General features: G+C 43.2%; 2 protein-coding genes across 8 annotated transcripts in view; one reads left to right on the top strand and one right to left on the bottom strand.

Moving 5' to 3' along the window:
* The window catches only part of LOC142591543 (uncharacterized), a 124,473-nt gene extending 121,485 nt beyond the window's left edge, over window positions 1–2,988 (bottom strand). For all 4 annotated transcript variants that reach the window (XR_012830457.1, XR_012830456.1, XM_075703864.1 and 1 more), the window contains exons 1-4: window positions 2,535–2,988; window positions 1,939–1,984; window positions 1,840–1,859; window positions 987–1,092 (exon numbers count right to left, since the gene is read on the bottom strand). Coding sequence is in view for 2 of the 4 variants with exons in the window: in XM_075703864.1 (XP_075559979.1) it covers window positions 987–1,092; window positions 1,840–1,859; window positions 1,939–1,984; window positions 2,535–2,732 (370 nt within the window). In the remaining 2 variants the exon portion in view is untranslated. The remainder of the gene's footprint in view (window positions 1–986; window positions 1,093–1,839; window positions 1,860–1,938; window positions 1,985–2,534) is intronic.
* Window positions 1–18,960, top strand: part of LOC142591560 (VPS9 domain-containing protein 1-like) — a 106,148-nt gene that overhangs the window by 40,669 nt on the left and 46,519 nt on the right. Inside the window, exon 1 of one of the 4 annotated variants that reach the window (XM_075703880.1) lies at window positions 3,083–3,446. The exons of 2 other annotated variants lie outside the window; for them this stretch is intronic. In XM_075703880.1, the coding sequence (XP_075559995.1) occupies window positions 3,372–3,446 (75 nt within the window). In that variant the 5' untranslated portion in view covers window positions 3,083–3,371. Of the gene's footprint in view, window positions 1–3,082; window positions 3,447–18,960 lie in introns of those variants that run through there. One more of the 4 variants, XM_075703887.1, reaches the window with a different exon arrangement.

Raw genomic sequence — 18,960 nt, 5'->3', positions numbered from 1 at the left:
TCAAGTGCAAGAAAAAGTCGGGAGGTTCGTATACGTAGTTGCACAGAAAAGTTGATACTGTGCAGTCAGGTTGCCAAGAAAAGTGAGACTGATAAATCTTGCTGTCCATGAAAGTGTTAAAGAATTGCTTTAAATGCAAAATCTTCAATGGAAACGTTGCATAGCCCATAGAGAAATATCCAGATAATTTCCGTGAAGATAGCTGCTCTGATTTTAATTTTTTTGGGCTGCAAAGAAAGTGTGCGAGGTTTTGAAAAGTACCATGTGACTGGCCGATTCTGCGAAGTGACATAAGTGTCCTTAAACATGCTACCAACAAATTATTGATGCCGTGAGCAAAATTTAGACGCAATGGTCACACCCACTGTCTCTGATGCATCACCATACAGTGCCAAAACCTCCTCACCCTTTACACAATCGATCGACAATAAAAACACTGGCAGAGCTTCATGAATTGGCACGAGCTATTAATCTTATATCCCATGGCTTCATTTGCTTTACTGCTTCAACAGTGGAAGCCAAGACCATTGTCTTCAATCCATCACCATTTCTAAAGAACTTCTGTGTTTGGTCTGCATGCAGCATCAATAATTCGTAGGTACCATGCTTGAGTGCACTAATGTCGCTGCATGTAGGTCCCTAGTTATGTAGTACTTTTTCAAGTCTCATGCACTTTCTTTGCAGCCTGGAAAAATTTTAAACTAAATTTTAAACTTTTAGCTGCTCAAAAGGACAGTGTACAGTGCTAAGTTGGTTGCATTGTAGCAAACAGATGAGTTTTTTAAGTCTTTGCAGAAGTTAGCCGAAACGCCATACAGATGCAGGTTATATTTTGTGGTGCACAATACTAAAGGCAGAGCAACGTGATTTACCTATTACTAAACTTTCATGAGGTGCAAGCTTAGTCTTACTACTGATAAAGCAAAAGTAAGCTCACTCCTCATGCAGTTAGGTGCAACCAATGAAACATTGAATTATCTACTTACGCATCTCAGCCAGTCTGCGCTCTTTAAGTTGCATTGCATACGTTTGTTGTTGGGCTGCCAAGTACTGCCTGACAAAGTCATTCTGTCCAGTCAGTTCATCTTGGAGCTGCAAAATGTGCCAGCAAAAAATAAACATGCAATATAAGAACTAAAAGATCAACAATTAAAGCAATAGACAAATGTGGAATCCTGTTAGCAGGCTTCTCCACATGACCACCGTCGCCAATATGTTGGAGCTTGTGGTGCTAGAGGTAAGAAGAAAGCAGCCAATGTGTGCTTTACTTCCCGTCTTGTACCTAGCATGTACGTACCTGGCTAGAAGATCAGTATTATTTCTGTCTTGGTGGCACTGCAACCATGCAAGGAAGCCTACTCACAGAATTTCTCGTATGTATTGGTATAAACTAGTTATTGGTCGTATGGCACACTTAAACACTGGCATGCAATTTTATGACACACTTCAATGTTAACAGGATGCTAAAGTAGGTCTTGTGCTCTTTTTGCAAGAGGTTGCCATTAATAAAATATTGCTATAGCTAATGTTCACTTCTACACTTAACTGGGTATGACGTAATGGACAATATACTGGAGCACTGCTGGCGATAAGCTGATCGCATTAGAATTTAGCTTTTCACTGTGCCAGAAATACCCCACCATGGCATCAGTGACAACCATCACTGAAAGCTGTGTACACTGGGTTAACTGTTGCTCTACATATATTACAGCTTTAAAGTTTTTAGGCGTTTTCTGGGTTATATCTGCCACTGCTCTTTCTGCTGTCTATTTCTACCAAAGAAAAGTACGACACAATTCTCGTTCCGTTGCAATGTAAAAAAAAAAAAAAGGCACTTACGTCAAGGTTGGGCACACGATCTGGAAGAGAAATACGTGTTGAAATGCGTTGGTTCAAGTCATCAAGTAGAGTTATGTTGGTTGTGCACATACAACTCACCTTCAGCTTTCACAGACTCCTCGTGCAGTTTCTCTATCTTAAGTTGCTGTGAAAAAAAAAAAATGCGTACGTTTAATTTGTATATACCATGTATGCGCACATTTAGCTTTCTTCCACTAACACCCAAAAATACAGCATACACTGTCCCCCCCTACAAGGTAGCCAGGTGTTAAGGCAGCTGACCCATGCAACGAAAGGCTAAATAATTCATTACAAATATCTAAGTGCTTTTGGGTATACCTCCAAACCTACGACTTATAAGAAACCATACCCACGTACTTCCCATCTTCGCCTGACAGTGGAGCCTCAAGTGCGTGCGCACTCGCATAGCAAAAACTAAACCGCGTTATGTTGTGAAGAGGCGCTGTGTATTTGTTTACAGAGGCTTGCTGCACGTGCTTCTCGTTGATGGTATTCTGGTGAAAGTTGCACACAGTTGAATGCCAGCACAAACGCAGTAAGGACAGCAGCGAGACACTGCCGCGCGTTTGGTCACTCGTAGCAACGATGTTGCTTTCGTCGGCCGAACCTCCGTATTAACACAGGTTCTTGCGCGCATGAGAGCCAGCTTCACCGACTGAGACCGCACTGCTTACCAGCTTCAGTCGCTCAACGAGTTCCTTCTTGCTCCCACTTTTCGGTAGTCCTCGTTTCTCAAGTGCAGATCTGAGGTCGACGACGCGTAACGAATGTAGAGCTTTGCTATCAAGTCCAGCTTCCGATTTATCCGCCATATTTCGCTGTTGCTGCCTTGGCCCCACCATAGCCCCACCGAGGTGTGGTCCAGAGCTCATTTATGCTGTGGGCGATTCGTTGCTTCGCGCGTCGCCAAGAGCGCTGCAGTCCAGCATTGCAAATGCCTCTGAACACGTTATAGTTCTTCGATCGTCATGTTCGTGCATTCCCATTTTGTAGATGGTCTCTAAGGGAGTGTGCTATTCTAGAGTTCTCCAGTTCTCTGTTTTCGATGTAAACTGCAAGCCAGCAGCACGGACGCTCGATGAGGTGCGTTTCATCGAGCCATGCCAGCAGGCTTCCGCTAGCGACGTCTGGCGAAAAGGCAGTGTGGTGTGCGCTCCGTTACCGTGGTTTCTGCGGTTTCTGTATGACCCCTAGTTTCTGCCCTTGTGACGTCACACAACATTTTGCGATTTTGCTTGTAGATAGTCGCGAGTAGGCGGTGTCTCCGTGTCTCCGCGTGCGCCAGACGATCGGGCGTCGTACTATTGTTGCAGCTGCTGCCTATTACATGGAAACACCTGGTTGCTTTAGCAGCTTTAGTTCCTGGCCTTTGGACTGGCGCTTCCTGCATTTCGCATCACTCGAACGCAGCCGCTGGGCGTCGCAGGGCGGTTTATGCACGGCTGCGCAATTTTGCCTCACTTCAAACGTGCATAGCGAAACTACGCGTGCAAGTAGATGGACTATCAAAAATGTGCGATCGGTTTGGTTTAGTGTTGCAACTGGTATCTCAGGCTCTTGGCCAGGACGATCGAAATGAGTATGAGGTAAGCTGTCATGATGGCCTGTTGGTATACGTACGTCGTGCGCTTTTCGGCGCGTAAATTTTTTACGCAGACGACGCGTACAGTCATCTCTGTATCGCACCTAACATTCAGGTGGCTGTCTTCCGTGGTATTTTCAAAACAGGAACTCTCTTCGCGCGGTTTAAGCATGTGCCTGTAGGTCTGCTGAATTTATTTTGCATTGGTGTCCGCTACGTCCCAATTATATAAGCTGCGTGACAGCTGAGCTTTCGTAAACGATTGCTGTTCGATCTGAACTTTAAGCACAACCGATTAGTCATATCCGTAACTGGTGAACAAGCGTTATGCCGTTTCTTAATAAAGCTTTTCGTTTCCTACATGGGAGGCTTAGGCCCGGCCATCATAAAGTGCTGGTTGTACAATAAAAGTTTATTCCTCCTTCTCCTAGCTGCACAAACCCACCAGTGCGCGAAACGATATATCCAACTCGTTGCACCATGAAGGGGGAATTTGTGGAAGTGTTGAAAAAGCCAGTAAATTGTTTCAGGCACAAATCTTTTTTAGAGAGGATTTTCGTTTCCTATATGTGATACACTGAGGTTGGACATGAATTCAGTGCATACAACAGATGAGTATATACTGTGCATGCTTAATCGATTATCGCAAAGCCAAGCACCTTAAGTTTGGTGCTCAGTGACAAAGCTGCAGATTTCTCGCAAATTGCGAAAACTGTCGACGTTTTTCTTGCCTTACAAGTGAGCATATCACCAGTGCATGTGTTTTCTCGGCCGACGCAAAAGGGCGTTGATGATCGAGTATGATGAGAGCTTTAAATGAAAGTGGACCTCTTACTACTACCTGCCGATTTCCACTCGGCGCTTGCATTGATGGTGACGTGAGTTGCAATGTAGGCTTATTGATACGATACCGTATGGTATTCTAGTATCACAAGCAAGAACATGAACTCAATTGAAGACGTGTATGTTTGTGTCTTACTTCTCGAGTCTGTATTCCTGCTTGCGCTGATAGAATGCCTATATTGATATGGCATGGGGAATTGTACAACTTGTTTTTTCTTTCTAACCTTGGGTGAAAGCTTGAAATTGAGAACATGTGTTTCAACACTTGCTTTTGGATGTAATTACTTCAAAGAAAAGCTATTACCATTCTTCAGTTTTTATATGCTGATAATGTTATGTTTATATGACAATATTGTCAGAAGTATGTGAAATGCTTCAAGGCATCTTTTGAAACAGCACTGAATTCAATGCTTCCTGCAATGAAATGACCTTCATAATGAAAGATTTTGTATGTCCTTGCTGAAGTCCTATCTGCCATGTGTATTGTGGACACCTCTACAGCGATGGCCACTAGAGTGAATTTGCCTGTACAATGAAGGAATATAGGTGTCCCCAAGGACTGATTTGTTGCTTTACGAGGAACACATGTGGTGGCGGTGCCGTTTTCTTCCGTAGTTGCCTCAGAATGGCGGTACGTATAGGCATTGAATGCCACCATACGGCAGGGTTTGAACAACGCAGCAGCTATGGTAGCCCCCCCCCCCCCCCCCCCACACACACACCTTCTTTTTTTTTTACCTATGTTCTTGGTAACGTCGTAGAGGCCATCGAGGACGACATGGAGATTGATGAAGGCAGGAGTGATGAAGAGCCTACAGACTAACCAAGAATTCTGATAAAGCAGGCAATTGACGCTCTCTACAGCTGTACTTTGAATCACTCCTAGATTTTGCCACTGAGCATGTCGCAAATCTTGCTGCCGTATCATTGGATACAGTCGCACATTCCATCATATGAAGTGTGCCGAAGAAAATTGGAGACCTAATTAAAGGACCCATGAAACAGTTCGGACAAATTTTACAGACGCGTAGGGTACAGCTATAATCATTCGCACCACAATTTGTGTGAAACATCTCATATTAAGAGCGCTACGGATCATTACAAGTTACCCTCCTTCATAGTCATGCATTTTCTCCTCAACTCGTTCGCCGCATGATCGGGGCTAAGCTCCGCCTTCACTGGCTCTGCATCGTGATGGCATGTCGTGTCGTCGACTTCCGGTTCTCTAGGAGCGCGCGCGCAAAGCCTCCAAACTCTCCGCCAGCTGCTTGGCAGTCAACCCCAAGCGAGAGCTATCGAAGCAGCATGTGTTGCAAGAATTCTGTCGCAGCGCCGAACCTGTCTGGTATTCCGGTAACCACAGGCGAGCTGGGCATTTCGAAGGGCTGGTGGAGGCATAAACTCAAGCTGATGAAGGAACTTTAGCGTAGACGTATGCGAGCTGCCTGATCGGTCTCCACGGTCCAGCCATCCGTTGGCGCAGAGCTTAACCAGCCAAACAAAGAGCTAATATTGCTCTAACCAAGTGTAAAACATTTTAAACATTTACAAAAACATGTTAACGATTACACTCCTGCGAAACATTTACACCAGCAGCAAAGAAGAATACATTTTGTTACTGCTACTGTGTGCGGTTGAGCTCTGTGCCACCAGGTGGCTGCACCGTGCAGACCATTCACATTTGCGCTCCTGCTCATCCCGTGGAACGACACAGTCAAAGGGCCAGGCCCTGGCCCCTTGCGCTTGCGTTTACCCTAATACCGGCCTCGCCAGATGCTATTGCATTAGTAATGTTCTGGTCTAAAGTGAAGGCTGCAAACACGAAAATCATGGCACCAATCGGATAGCGGCAGTCCGATGCGCTGCAGCCAGTCCGCTTGTCTGCTGCCTTGCAGAGGGACATGATGTCTCAGCTTGACATATTGCCAGTCGCTACGTTTGCAGTCCACAGCGCAACAAAGTCAAATCATACTGCTCGCGAAAAGACAGACCGACTCTGACCATGGAGCTCTCGTCAAAATGGAGCATGTTGTAACACAAGCAGACGACGCTTGCTGTGTGCCGGAAGTGCCTAAAAGTAGTGAGAAATTGTTCTTGTGCATTCTCTTTCTGTTAGTTTGTTTTTATAGAAACAAATTAACATTCCAACTATTACAAACATCATTTGTTCACCATAAAGGTGGAAGAATTATAGAGGGCGCGCCCTGGCAGCCAATTGGACAGCTCACCCACATGACGTCAATTGGGTGATTTACGTCATATGGGTAGGGGCGGCTGAAAATTCCACCAAGCAGTGTGCTGCGATCGGCAGCAATGTACATTTTTAAAATTTTATAATAAATTACACGTTTTATGTGTAGCACTTAGATGTGTCAATTAATGATCAGAAGGACTTACTCTAACGACTCAGTACGTTTGTAGAACATCGTCAAAATCGTTTCAGGGTCCCTTTAACTAGGCATCTCTTGAAGTCATGCTAAATAAATATTTTCTTTTTGCCAAACATGCTTAAGAGGGAGCTTTAGCTCAAGTGCTCCTATCTAAATACATGTAGAAAGAGATTTCATTTTTCTCGGCAACCACTGCACCACATTTGACGAGGTTTGTTGCATTTAAAATAAAAACTTAAAATCTAGTGACTGTTGGTTTCAAATTCTTGATTTAGGTAATCAATTTGTTATTAAAAATTGGCAAAAATAGAAAATTTTTAAAAACAATACCATCATGTTTACAACTCTAACTCAGCAACGAAAAATGATAATATAATTCTGTGAATTGCATCTAATAGTACATCTAAAGTGGACAACATTGATATGTTACACATGAATCTCAAAAAAGTTGGTAATATAGAAATACAGCTTTTGCAGAACCCTCATGAACAATAACAAATTCACGTAAGGTATAAAATGACATCGAATTTGTCTGCTTTCATTGGTCTAATGGATGCTGTTTACAGAACTGCGATATCTGTTCTTGATGCAGAGCTATGAATCTGTAAACTTTGTGCTTCTATATCTTCAAACTTTTAAATTTTTGAAAATCTTTTCAACAAAATTCAGGACCTAAATTGAAATTCCGCTTCCAACAGTCACTAGAATTTACCTTTCTCTCTCAAATGCAACAAATTTTATTAAAATCGGCCCAGGGGTTATCTCATAAAAGTTTTTGCATTCCACATGTATTTGAATAGGCTGCATCGGAGTTGGGCTCGAGCTAAAGCTTCCTCTTAACCTGCTTTATAGCAAGTGGTATGGGCGCTTTCTTTGCAACGAAGTAACCGAACTGTATCACAAAGGATTTTGGAGGTCTCAAGAACTTCATTAGAAAGGCAGTTCACTGTATCATGAAGTTTATGGATCATTTGAAATTACTGGAACATTAGATTTCTTTTGTTTGTGTTCAGTTTTTTCCAGCAGCTTGCCCTGTGGTGTAGATGTGCATTTAAATAAAAATGTGGAGGATCCCCTCATGTAGAAATTGGAGTAATTGCTTAATGAATTTGTCATCCATGAGCCATTACCCGTCAGTATAATCCACTCAAACCTGGGCACCTCTTTTGCAAGAACTCCTCTGGAACAAAAATATTGGAAACAGTGCTTCTGCATGTATAATTTTCAATTGAAAATTCACACTATGGGTGTATTGTAATGGGGTGCACACTGTACAATTGCGTTAAAACTAATCTGGTTAATATTTTAGCTACTGTTACTGACCGATGGCTCGGTGTTTTGCTACTGCCCACAAGGTTATATGAGTTTAATTTCTGGCTGCCACTGTTGCATTCCATTGGGGGCAGAATATGAGAATGCTTGTGCTTTGAGTATGTTAAAGAACCACAGGTGAACAAAATTAATCCGAAACCCTCTACCACAGAGTCTCTTGTAACCGCTGTTGTTGTGTTGGAGCATTGAAACATTGTCAATTTAAATTCTAATAATGTGCATTTTGACACCTTTCTTGTGTAACATAGTTGGATATCTGCATGACCTTTTGTGGGCAAGAAGGTTGGCAAGTGACTGAACAGGACAATTGTCATTCAGCCACACAAGGCCATAAAGGATACCTGTACGGGTTTCTCAGAGAGAAAGCTTCGCAGTAGAAGGAAAATTCATCCTGGTCCAGGGGATTTAACCCAGGACCAACGCTTCTTCAGGGCAGTCACTTTACCGTCTGAGCTAACCAGGAGGCTAGTAGGTCACAGAACGAGGCCAAATTAATCGACAACTCAAAGCAGAGGGACACTGATCAAAAATCCATTTTACGGAAGCGTGCAAGGTAGATGAAAATTCGTCAAAGGGAAAAATTGTCAGCTGCCTGACTGTAGACTGGCAATTGGAGACTGTAGTATTACTTTACTTTGTTCCTCTTGGTCTTCATATCTGCAGCCTATTGGATGTCAACTAGACAACATTTAATTGCATGTATAGCTCCAGAATACTGATCATGTAGGCAAGAGACCCTATTTTGAGAGAAAACACTGATCAGAACATGCCAGTGTAGGTTCCTGTACGCCTCATGGTTAAATGTTACTGCGAAATTTGTTTTTATTATGTGCTTCCGATATCAAATCATCATGATTTCAAATAATATTTTATATGAATATGGCTACAGCTTGGTGCAACGACAATGTCAATAAATGCACAACAAGTTGGCTCTTACGCCTTCTGCTAGAAAAAAGGCTTCCTTGCTCTGTACGTGAAAATAAAAATTAATAAGCTAACTACACACATTCGTTTTGAATGCTTGAAAGTTTTTGGTTTGGTTCTGTACATGAAAGGTATGGGGGTATTCAATGCAGTGTACCACAAACAACAAAATATGCAGGCAGTTAAGTTTAGCATAAAATTGCCATGCATTAGTGAATAAAATATCAAGTACTTAGCACATACTACAACCATAAATTATTTCTTCTAAACAGCACCACAGAAAGACCCGAATTCGGAATGACACTAACACAAGCACCGTTTTCTTAGCATCTACTAGTCCCCTGCCACCAGTTTCCCAATAGGTGGGTGTGCTTCCAAGCATCCTCTTGCCATATATCTTCAGATAACTACCTAACTCCTGCAAAACCATCTAATACTAGAAGTCACCATCACCTAAACATGAACCTTATTTCGCCCGTACGGACACTTTTAAATACAGTTTATTTCCCTGTGTAATCGAATACTGGAATTCTTTGCCTGGTCCTACTCGTTCTCTTCCTTTAAACTTATTCTTGGCGGCCATTGAATAGTTTTGGTTTGTATTGGTTTGTATTGTTCGTATTGCCTGTATTATTTATTATTTTCATTGCTCTGCCCTTCATACCCACTCCTGCAATAGCCCGATCAGGCTGCATTAAGTACAAATAAATAAAAAAATAAATCTGGAACTCCCGTAGTTGCCAGGCACCAGGCCAGGAGCACACTTGTACCTATTTTACCTGTAAGTAGCTAGCAGCAGCGCTTCTCTGCATCCCACAGCAGCGGCGGATGCTTGACTATTTCGCCAAAGCTGTGGCAGCAACAAGGGGTGACCAGAGACCCTCGCTAATCCCTATAGGGCTCACTTTCTAGATAAGAACCCATATAAATGATTGAGTGCCATATGGTGGTACATCCCTACCCCTTAGAAAAAAAACTAGTGGGTTTCCGGCATTAGCAGAATTCAAACCTAGTACCTTCCGCATATGAGGTGGACACTCTACTATCACTTCGGTGATCACTTTGGCCATGACTTCACCATCGGCATGTGCCGATTGGCTGCTTTAGCAAAATAGGATGAGTTGATTGGCTGCTTGAGCAAAATCGGATGAGTGCTCAACCAGCCAATAGGCTCATCCTATTTTGCTCAGTGTGCGCTGATTGGCTGTTTTAGCAAAAACAGACGAGTGCTCAAGCAGCCATTCAGCTCATCTGATTTTGCTAAAACATCCAATTGGCCCGCGCTGATGGCGAAGTCGTGGCCAAGGCGATAGTATCGCCGAAAGTGATCATTGCAGAATACACTCCATGGCACTGTTGTGAGCATTAAGCCTGTATTCTTAGTATCATTCTGTTTTTGTGTCTTTCTGTGGCACCATTTTGGAGAAATAAATCCTTACCAGTTTGCCCAAGAGTCAGTTCTACTTAACCATAAATTAATTGCATCCATTATGCGAAAAAGAAAAAAAAAACGCAGTTTCGCCCAAAAGGCGAAGCATAAATTGTGACGGCAAATTAGTAGACATCCATGATAAGTAAGGATAGTAGTTTCATCAGCCGTATAAACTTGTAAACACTCGCTTACTAACTAAATTAACAAGCACGATGTCGGCGCGCGCAGGCAAACATGCACGCATCATGCTCGATGACTGCGGACACTCGCTGTCATAATGCTGCCAGGGGGAAGCATCACTGCAGCAGTGAGCAAAGTGACCTTCATGCTGCCAATTGCTTCATAACGCAAACTGAGCAGCAAGAACACAGCACGCAAAGCTATGAGCCATTAGCTCACCTAGACTTTGCCCCCAAAGCAAATCGCTTTGAAGGTAAAGCCTGCGCGGCGACGCCATACACAGTTGCTGCCAAAGTACAACGTTCCCCTGGTTCCTTATGTGCTACGGAAGACAGCTCGCTTCCTTCCTGATTTCCTCCCTTGCACACACAGGATTAAGCCGCGATCACCAGCTCACCCTTGCACGCCTTCACTCGAACATATGGCATACAGCGCATGGCGACGGTGTTTTCGCCCTTTGACTTTGTACAGAAAATCACGGCAACACCGACAACAAAAATGCGTTTGAAGCGACCATATAATTTCTATTGCAGTAAAAATAACGCACATCCTATGCACTGTGTAAATCGTTAAGCAAACGATTTTGCAAGTAGCTGGCTGCCCAGCATAGCTTGGAGTTTTGCAGAGCCATTATCAGATGGACCAACATATTTGTGTAAGGTGAACAATGGTTTGTGCGATGCAAGTATGCTGTCTGATGAAAGCACCAAGGCGACAGTGGTAGTGTGACAGCGATGACGTTGACGTGACTGGTTTATTGTAATCTCGTGAAGAAACATTGCAACCTGTTCTGTTACGATCTGTTTTGATCCTGAAGCTGGTACAATGCCTGTTCCTGTTTCTGTGGCCTAATGCCATGGAAACTGGCACACATTTATATGGTTTTTATTAAGCATATTGCTGCTTTGCGATATGTTGCATGTGCCAGTGTCTCAGTGCACTAGTTGGTGGTGGCATGAGAGAAGTATGCAAGTGTCTCTGGCCTACTAATGGGTAGTGCATTGGGCTTTTATTGTTCAAAGCCCACCATTGGACACATCTTTGTTTTATTGGAGAGGCTTAAATCAAGGCAACACATGAACCTGCCTGCCTACCACAATGCACTTGGTATGAATTCTGGGCAAATGACGCCCAGGCTTCAGTGTTTCTTCCAGCTTTGAATTCGCTTACTGTGGCAGCCTGAGGCTCTTGCAGCGGAGTCTGGGATCTTCTCAACAGCAACTTCATTGTGATATTCACGTCGTGTTTATCTGTTACAGTATTTCCTTATATTGCCTCCAAAATACATGCATAGATGCCGCTCCTCTTACAGTCTGCGTGGCGCACCAAACTTCACATTATTGCCCAGCACCAAGGCTGCATGATAGCCATTGGCTAGTGTGCCCGGTTTTTAACTTGTGTAACAGTTTTTAACATTGCCATAGGGGCAGAAGTTCAGTATCCATTAGTCTGCAAAGTGTTTTTCTTCGCCATGTGGTGAGGGTGAAGCACAGAATGAAGAGTTGGCCTGACAGCGACTTGATAGCAATGGACCTAGTATGGAAAGTGTAGATAGATGGACTGGCGAATGGATGTAGCAAATGCAGTCTTGACCTTTTTAACAGGCTGTTGCAGTAATAAGGTCATGAACTTTCAATGTTAAGTCCGAGATTGGCACTATCTACCTTACCTCTCCATTGCATTTTTGCACATTTGATATGATTGTGATACTTCGTTTGTTACGTCTGTACCTGCCTTTTTTTCATATATTTTATTATGTTCACTTACACGATTTTTGTCAATGATGGTTGCACATGCTTTACGACATCACAGTGTCAATCGTACTGCCTTGCTATATGTGCGCTGTCTTATAAGTACAGCCCGAACAACGGAAGCAGAGGCCATGATATGTTTTGCTGGTTGGAATTATTGGAGGCATTCTCAAATGGGGTCTCACATGAGCATGAGTGATCATGCAGTGAAGGTGAATTGTTAAGATAATCCTATGAAGAGCTAAGCAGCTGTAACCAGCTGATGCCAGTAAAAACTACAGAAAATTTGCTTTCATGATGTTTGTCATGATTGACATTGTTTTATCCTTAAACATGTGCCTAAATCCTTGTGAAACAAAGTATTTGTGTGTTCTGTTCATATGCAGTAGAAAGAGTGAAAGATGTAAGGCAATATTACTGTAGCACATTTGATTTAATAATTACTCATATACTGCTGCTCTTCGCATTCAGCAAGTGAAGCCGTTCAACCTGTTATACATGTTTCATGTCTGACAAATATTTTTGTTTTTATGTATGTACAGCCTCCCTGATTTCCAATGAAATTGTGCAAGCATCGGCTGAACGGCATGTCAGCACCTTATAATGGTCAGAAGCAGCAAAATCAGTAATAGTACATGTAAGTGCACAAAGCACTCTCCAGTGAAAGAATCGTCTGCTACTCTGTTCACTTCAGGAGTGCACACACCCTGCCTTTATCTGTGGGGCCCCATCATTCACAAACAATACTGCATATGTGCTGATAAATTCCCTTTATTATTATTATTATTATTATTATTATTATTATTATTATTATTATTATTATTATTATTATTATTATTATTATTATTATTATTATTTAATCATAATTTCATGGTGCATGCGCGGGTTCAATAAAATGAAAGAAAAATGGAAAGTGAATTGAAGATGAGACACCTTACATGTTCTGCTTAACTGGGAAAACCGGGAATTCTTGGGAGTTTTCAAATAGTCTGAAAATGCTCAAGGAAAACTTGGGGAATTTGTGCTTCTATCAGGGAAAAATTAGCTGTCATTTTATTGAAAGTGGACGAAAGTTGTCCTAATGCTGGCTCGAGTAAAAGAGAGGAATCGTGATGAGTTGTCTTTGACACCGTGTCCTCTGTTGGAGTTGCCAGTGTCCGGAAACTGGTCAACGACCAGTTTTTCGGGCGCCCGATTTTTGGGACATGCCTGATATTGTGGACGGCTTAACGTCTGAAATTTCGGACGCAACAACCCTTCGTCGTCCGATTTTCCTGACTTTTTGCCGGGACCGTAGGTCCGAAATGGCATTAGTCAAAGCCAACACCGCCGTTTTTATTATCTTGCTGCCTTGAACCGGCGCTCTCGCACGCAGATCCGCTGGCAGCCGTAGCCACCACTGTGGCAACACGAGGCCTTCCTTCGACATTCGCTATTAAGGTTCTTGCCGTTTGGTGCCATGTTTTTCATTGAAAGAATTCGCTGTTGTCAGCAATGACACTTACTCCGCCTCTGTAATCCTCGCGATTGGCTTAGAAGCACGACGCGTTGCATAATGCAGGTTCCCGAAAGGCAGTTTCGCCTCAGCACAGGAATGTTACACGCTGAAGCATACATGAAGTATTGCGTTGAGGCTTAACAAGCAAGGGAAGGGGCAATTGTCACGGGACATAGTACATATTCCCTAATTATACATGTGTGCCCCCGCGGTCTCCTGTCACAGTACAAGTAGAGAGGCTGAAAATGTTCTCCTAGTGTCGGGAGCGGGCGCCCTTTCCCGAAGCGCCGGAGAAACCAGTTTGGATGCTTGGCTGGGTAGTTCGAAGAGGGCGCTGCGCTCCTGTGACACATCTTAGGGACATGGAACAACCGCCCTGTAACCCTGATTATGCATGAGAATACTGCAACAGAGTGCAGGTTAGCAGAAAGGGCGAGGGAATTGGAGCACTCATTCATAAAAATACAAATTGGCAAAGGGTCAAACAGAAATGCAAGGAGCATTTATGGCTAAAAGGAAAAGTAGCAGGGGCGAAAACACTTCTAGGCTTTGTATACCTTTGGACAGGATTAAATGCTAAAGAGGAAAACAAAAAAATGTTAGACTGTATAGCAGCGGACATCAATGAGCTAGGAAAAGGATGTGAGATAATTGTATTAGGAGACATGAATGCGCGTTTTGAAGATATGGATGGGTACACAGACTCCCCAGGTAACATGCTGCTGGATATGTGTGAGAGGCATAGCTTAGTTGTCTGTAACTCTACTGAGAAGTGTGACGGGATCATAACATGGGAGGTAGGGAGTCGACACTCGACAATAGATTATGCGTTAATGTCACATAGGATGTACGATAGATTAGGAGCCATGATTATAGATGAACAGCGCTCCAGAAGTATAGGTAGCGACCACAAGCGTATCAAGTTGAGTTTTAAGAGAGAAACTAGAGCACGAACGACGCATGAGGAAATGCCAGATGGGATGTTTTACTCAGAAGAGCAAGTGGAAATAGCGGCCAAACAAATTGAAGAAGAAATATCAGAGGGTACTGAAACTGATTGGACTTACCCAAAGTTAATGAGACTATTTGAGCGTGAGCTAGATAAGGCGCGAGTCAGGAAAACAAGGCATGGGACACAAAAACTCAAGAGCTGGTGGGATGAAGAGGTTAAGAAGGCCATAAAGAAACGTCAGGAAGCCTCCAGGGAACACAGGTATTCCAAAAGTAAGGGAGAACCTGAAGCAGAAGTAGAGAGGAAATGGGTAAACTACATAAAATGCAGAAGGGAAGCATCCTATATGATCAACGAGAAAATCAAGACAAAAGGGTCCTAATGGCTGTCGGAAGTAAGCAATAAAAAAAGATAAACAGGCAGCTAGGAAATTCTGGCAACATCTGAACTCCTTGGGTAATAGGACAAGCCTAGAGCAGAGGTATATAGTAACAGCTCAAGGTACTCGGTTAGAAGGAGAGGAGGCAATGGAGCATATAGGAACCATGATGAGGGAAAAATTTACAGAACAGAAAAATGGTACATGCAGTATGTCGGAGAGGGATAGCCCGGTCAATCCACTGCTTTCACTTGGGCAAAGAGAGTGGGAAAGGGCTGAGAAGAGGGTACCAAGTAGCACATCAGCAGGCCCGGATGGTATTCCAATTATGTTAATAAAGAAATTGGGCCCGAAATTTAAGAAAGCATTAAGGGATATGGTGAGCAAAATGCTAATGGATGGTAAAGTACCTGATGAATGGAGGCTAAGTAGAATGAGAATGATATATAAGTGAAAGGGGGACAAAGCTGACATAAATAACTACCGGCCTATAACAGTGACATCAGTAGTTTACAGGGTGGTTATGCAGATTATAAAGGACAGACTGCAGGCATGGGTAGAGGACAGGGGGGGTGCTTGGAGAGCTACAATATGTGTTCCGGAAGCATAGGAGGCTAGAAGACAATCTGTTCTCTTTAACACAGTGCATTGAAATAGCTGAAAAGGAACACAGACCCCTAGGCTGGCTTTTTTGGATATCAAGGGAGCCTATGACAGTGTACTTCAAGAGGGTTTGTGGGGCATTCTGGAAACTTTAGGAGTGCAAGATGGAGTAACCAATTTCTTAAAAGATATCTATAAATGTAACCGGGTGATTATACAATGGGAAAAGCAGGTTTTGGAGCCTGTAATGATTCGGCGGAGGCTTAGGCAGGGGTGTCCATTGTCACCTCTGATGTTTATGCTGTACCTACAAGGTTTAGAGGCCAAAATACGGCAAAGCGGACTCGGCTTCAACCTATCATTTTTCAAACAAGGAAAATTGATTGAACAGTCATTACCAGGACTGGTGTATGCGGATGATATTGTGTTAATGGCTGACAATTCAGAAGATCTGCAGGGATTGATGGCCATATGTGGTACAGAAGGAGATAGATTAGGCTTGAAGTTTAGCTAAGAAAAATCAGCAGTCATGATTTTTAATGATAACATTTGCGGCGAGCATAAGATACAGGAGGCCACGCTGGAGATAGTCAATAAGTGCAAGTATCTTGGGGTCTGGATAAATAATGGCATTGAGTATTTGACAGAGTACGAAAAATATGTGACGACTAAAGGTTACAGAAGTGCAGCGATTATGAAAAGTAGGGCACTGTGGAACTACAATAGGTACGAGGTGGTATGAGGGATATAGAAGGGGGTAATGGTTCCGGGCCTGACTTTTGCCAATGCAGTTCTATGTATGAAAGCAGAGACCCGGGCACAGTTGGAAACTAGGCAAGGTGGTGTGGGTAGGCTCGCTTTTGGAGCACTTGGCAAGACACCAAATCTTGGGGTGCAGGGGGATCTGGGATGGTCTTCTTTCGAGGGCAGAGATGCTAGTAGCAAGGTAGCATTTGAGGAGTGCGATTGAGAAAAATTGGGGAAATGCGGTGGGCTAGGAAGGTTTTTAGTTACTTATACACGAGGAATGTTGACACAAGGTGGAGGAAGCGAACTAGAAAATTGTCAAGCAAATACTTGGGCAGCAGTGGGGGGACAGGTAAAGAATAATCCGTCAAGAAAAAAGTGAAGGAGACAGAGAGGGGTATGTGGGAAACAGAGATGCAAACCAAATCAGCATTAGAGACATGCAGGACGTTTAAGCAAGAAATAGCCAAAGAAAATATTTACGATAACTCTAAGGGAAGTTCTTTGTTGTTTGAGGCCAGGACAGGTGTACTGCGGACTAAAACATGCCGAGCCAGATACCAGGAGATAGACTTGTTGTGCGGGGTGTGCGGAGAGGAGGAGGAAACGGCTGAACGCCTGATACTTGCTTGTAAACAACTTCACCCTGCAGTTGAATGTAACGGGGAACTATTCAAAGCTTTGGGTTTTAAAGACAGTGAAAGTAAAATAGACTTTGAACAGGTAGATATAACTAAACGGAGGCTATCTGATTGGTGAATAATATAAACGCAAAAGTAAAGGAGTAAATACATAGGTATGCATGCATACAGTACCATTAAAGGCTAGGTGGCGCGCGCCGCCGCCGCCCGATTCAAAGGGTTGAGCCTCATCCATCCATCCATCCATCGGGTTACTGATGCCAGCCGAAGGAATGCAGACGCAAGTCGTCGTCAGTTTTGGGTAGCACGTGCACCGAGACGTAGTTCACTTTGTTCCAGCCTTTATTTACGTTGACACCATAGTGCCACGGTTTGGTGCGATGCGACGTGCTGAACTTCTGTGACAATGCCTTGGACATGGTTCACTAACTCTTAAAGTAATGCCACACATTACCCGCTCACACATTCATCCAAATGCGTTTGAAAAAAAAAAAAAGCGTGCAAACTTAGCCTTCCAGCTATTTCGCGAGGAGGTACTAAAGGGGATTTTTTTCTATAAAGTTCATTTGGACAGGCACTTTAGAAGAAATGAGCCGACAAAAGAGCTTGTGAAGCTTATGGAAGGGTCAGTATTTATAATGACTTCAAGAACGCCATCTAAAGGCCTCCGACCCAACTCTCCGAGGGCAAAGTTTCTTGAAGAGTGCATTGCATTCCTTGTAGAATGCGAAGATTATGCTGCCAAGCATCGTGGTGGATTTCTTAGCCCAGGAACTGCCCTTGGTCTGCGTGTGACCATAAAAAGCATTCTGTCCCTTTTAGACTACTTAAGTAGCTCACTAGGCTACAAGTACTTGTTAACAGCTAATCTTAGCCGGGACAAAATGGAATATATGCTTGGTGTCGTAAGGCAATCCTTTGGTTGTAACGACAATCCTTCACCGGAACACTTTTTAATTATAATAAACAGCTTGCCATTTTACAGTCTGGCAAGGCCTCCTAAATATGGGAACTCACCAGGAGACTTTGTAACTGCACTCTTAAAGCCATCTGACGCAAAACGAAAGACTGACCACCTAACAGAAATTATTGATGAGCTATTGGATGATGGTGATTTGGAGTGTGTAGAATCTGTGTTAAAAACACAAGGCAAGCAGTTGGTTAACGACAACTGTGTCAAAGCACAGTGACCGTAGATTAGTATATTATATAGCTGGCTATGTTGTCAGAAAGTCTTTAAAAAGATTTCCGTGCCCAGAGTGTGTCTATCGCCTTTGTATTTTGCCCCTACAAGCAGATTGTGATAGAAATTCCATACTAACAAGGTAGTTTGATCATGGGGGCTTGATCTACCTTTCCAAAGCTGTTGAGGAGCTTGTTTGTAAAGTTGAGGACACATTTACTGTGTATTTCAGCAGGAATCAGCTTCATGCTGAAAACTTGGTCTGCTTTTTGCATTTCCTTCAGGGAGCGAAGCTTAAAGAAGTGGATTGCAGTGAGCATGGGCGGAGTTTGACAACAAACATAATAAAGATCTATGCACTGACAAGGCTGCACAGCAAAGAACATCGAACGGAATACACAAAGAGAAAAGCAGAAGCTCCTGAAAATGAGGCGATGCCAGTAGAACGACAGTCACGAAAATGCTCCCCCGCTTTTGTACATACCTGCCTTCATTGTGCAATAAAAAAAAAATTGTCACATAGGTTTTGGAAGCGCTCTTCATACAGCTTTTTTGTGGACCATAGTATGCAATTTTGTAAAGCTGCAATAAGCTATATGCACGAGAAGAACAGAATACATTCAATTTACTCTCTCCACATTTGTGGGCTGATTGGTGTCGCAT

The sequence above is a fragment of the Dermacentor variabilis genome, chromosome 1 (assembly GCF_050947875.1).
Source record: "Dermacentor variabilis isolate Ectoservices chromosome 1, ASM5094787v1, whole genome shotgun sequence".
NCBI lineage: Eukaryota > Metazoa > Arthropoda > Arachnida > Ixodida > Ixodidae > Dermacentor > Dermacentor variabilis.
This window is presented reverse-complemented; position numbering and strand designations above follow the sequence as displayed.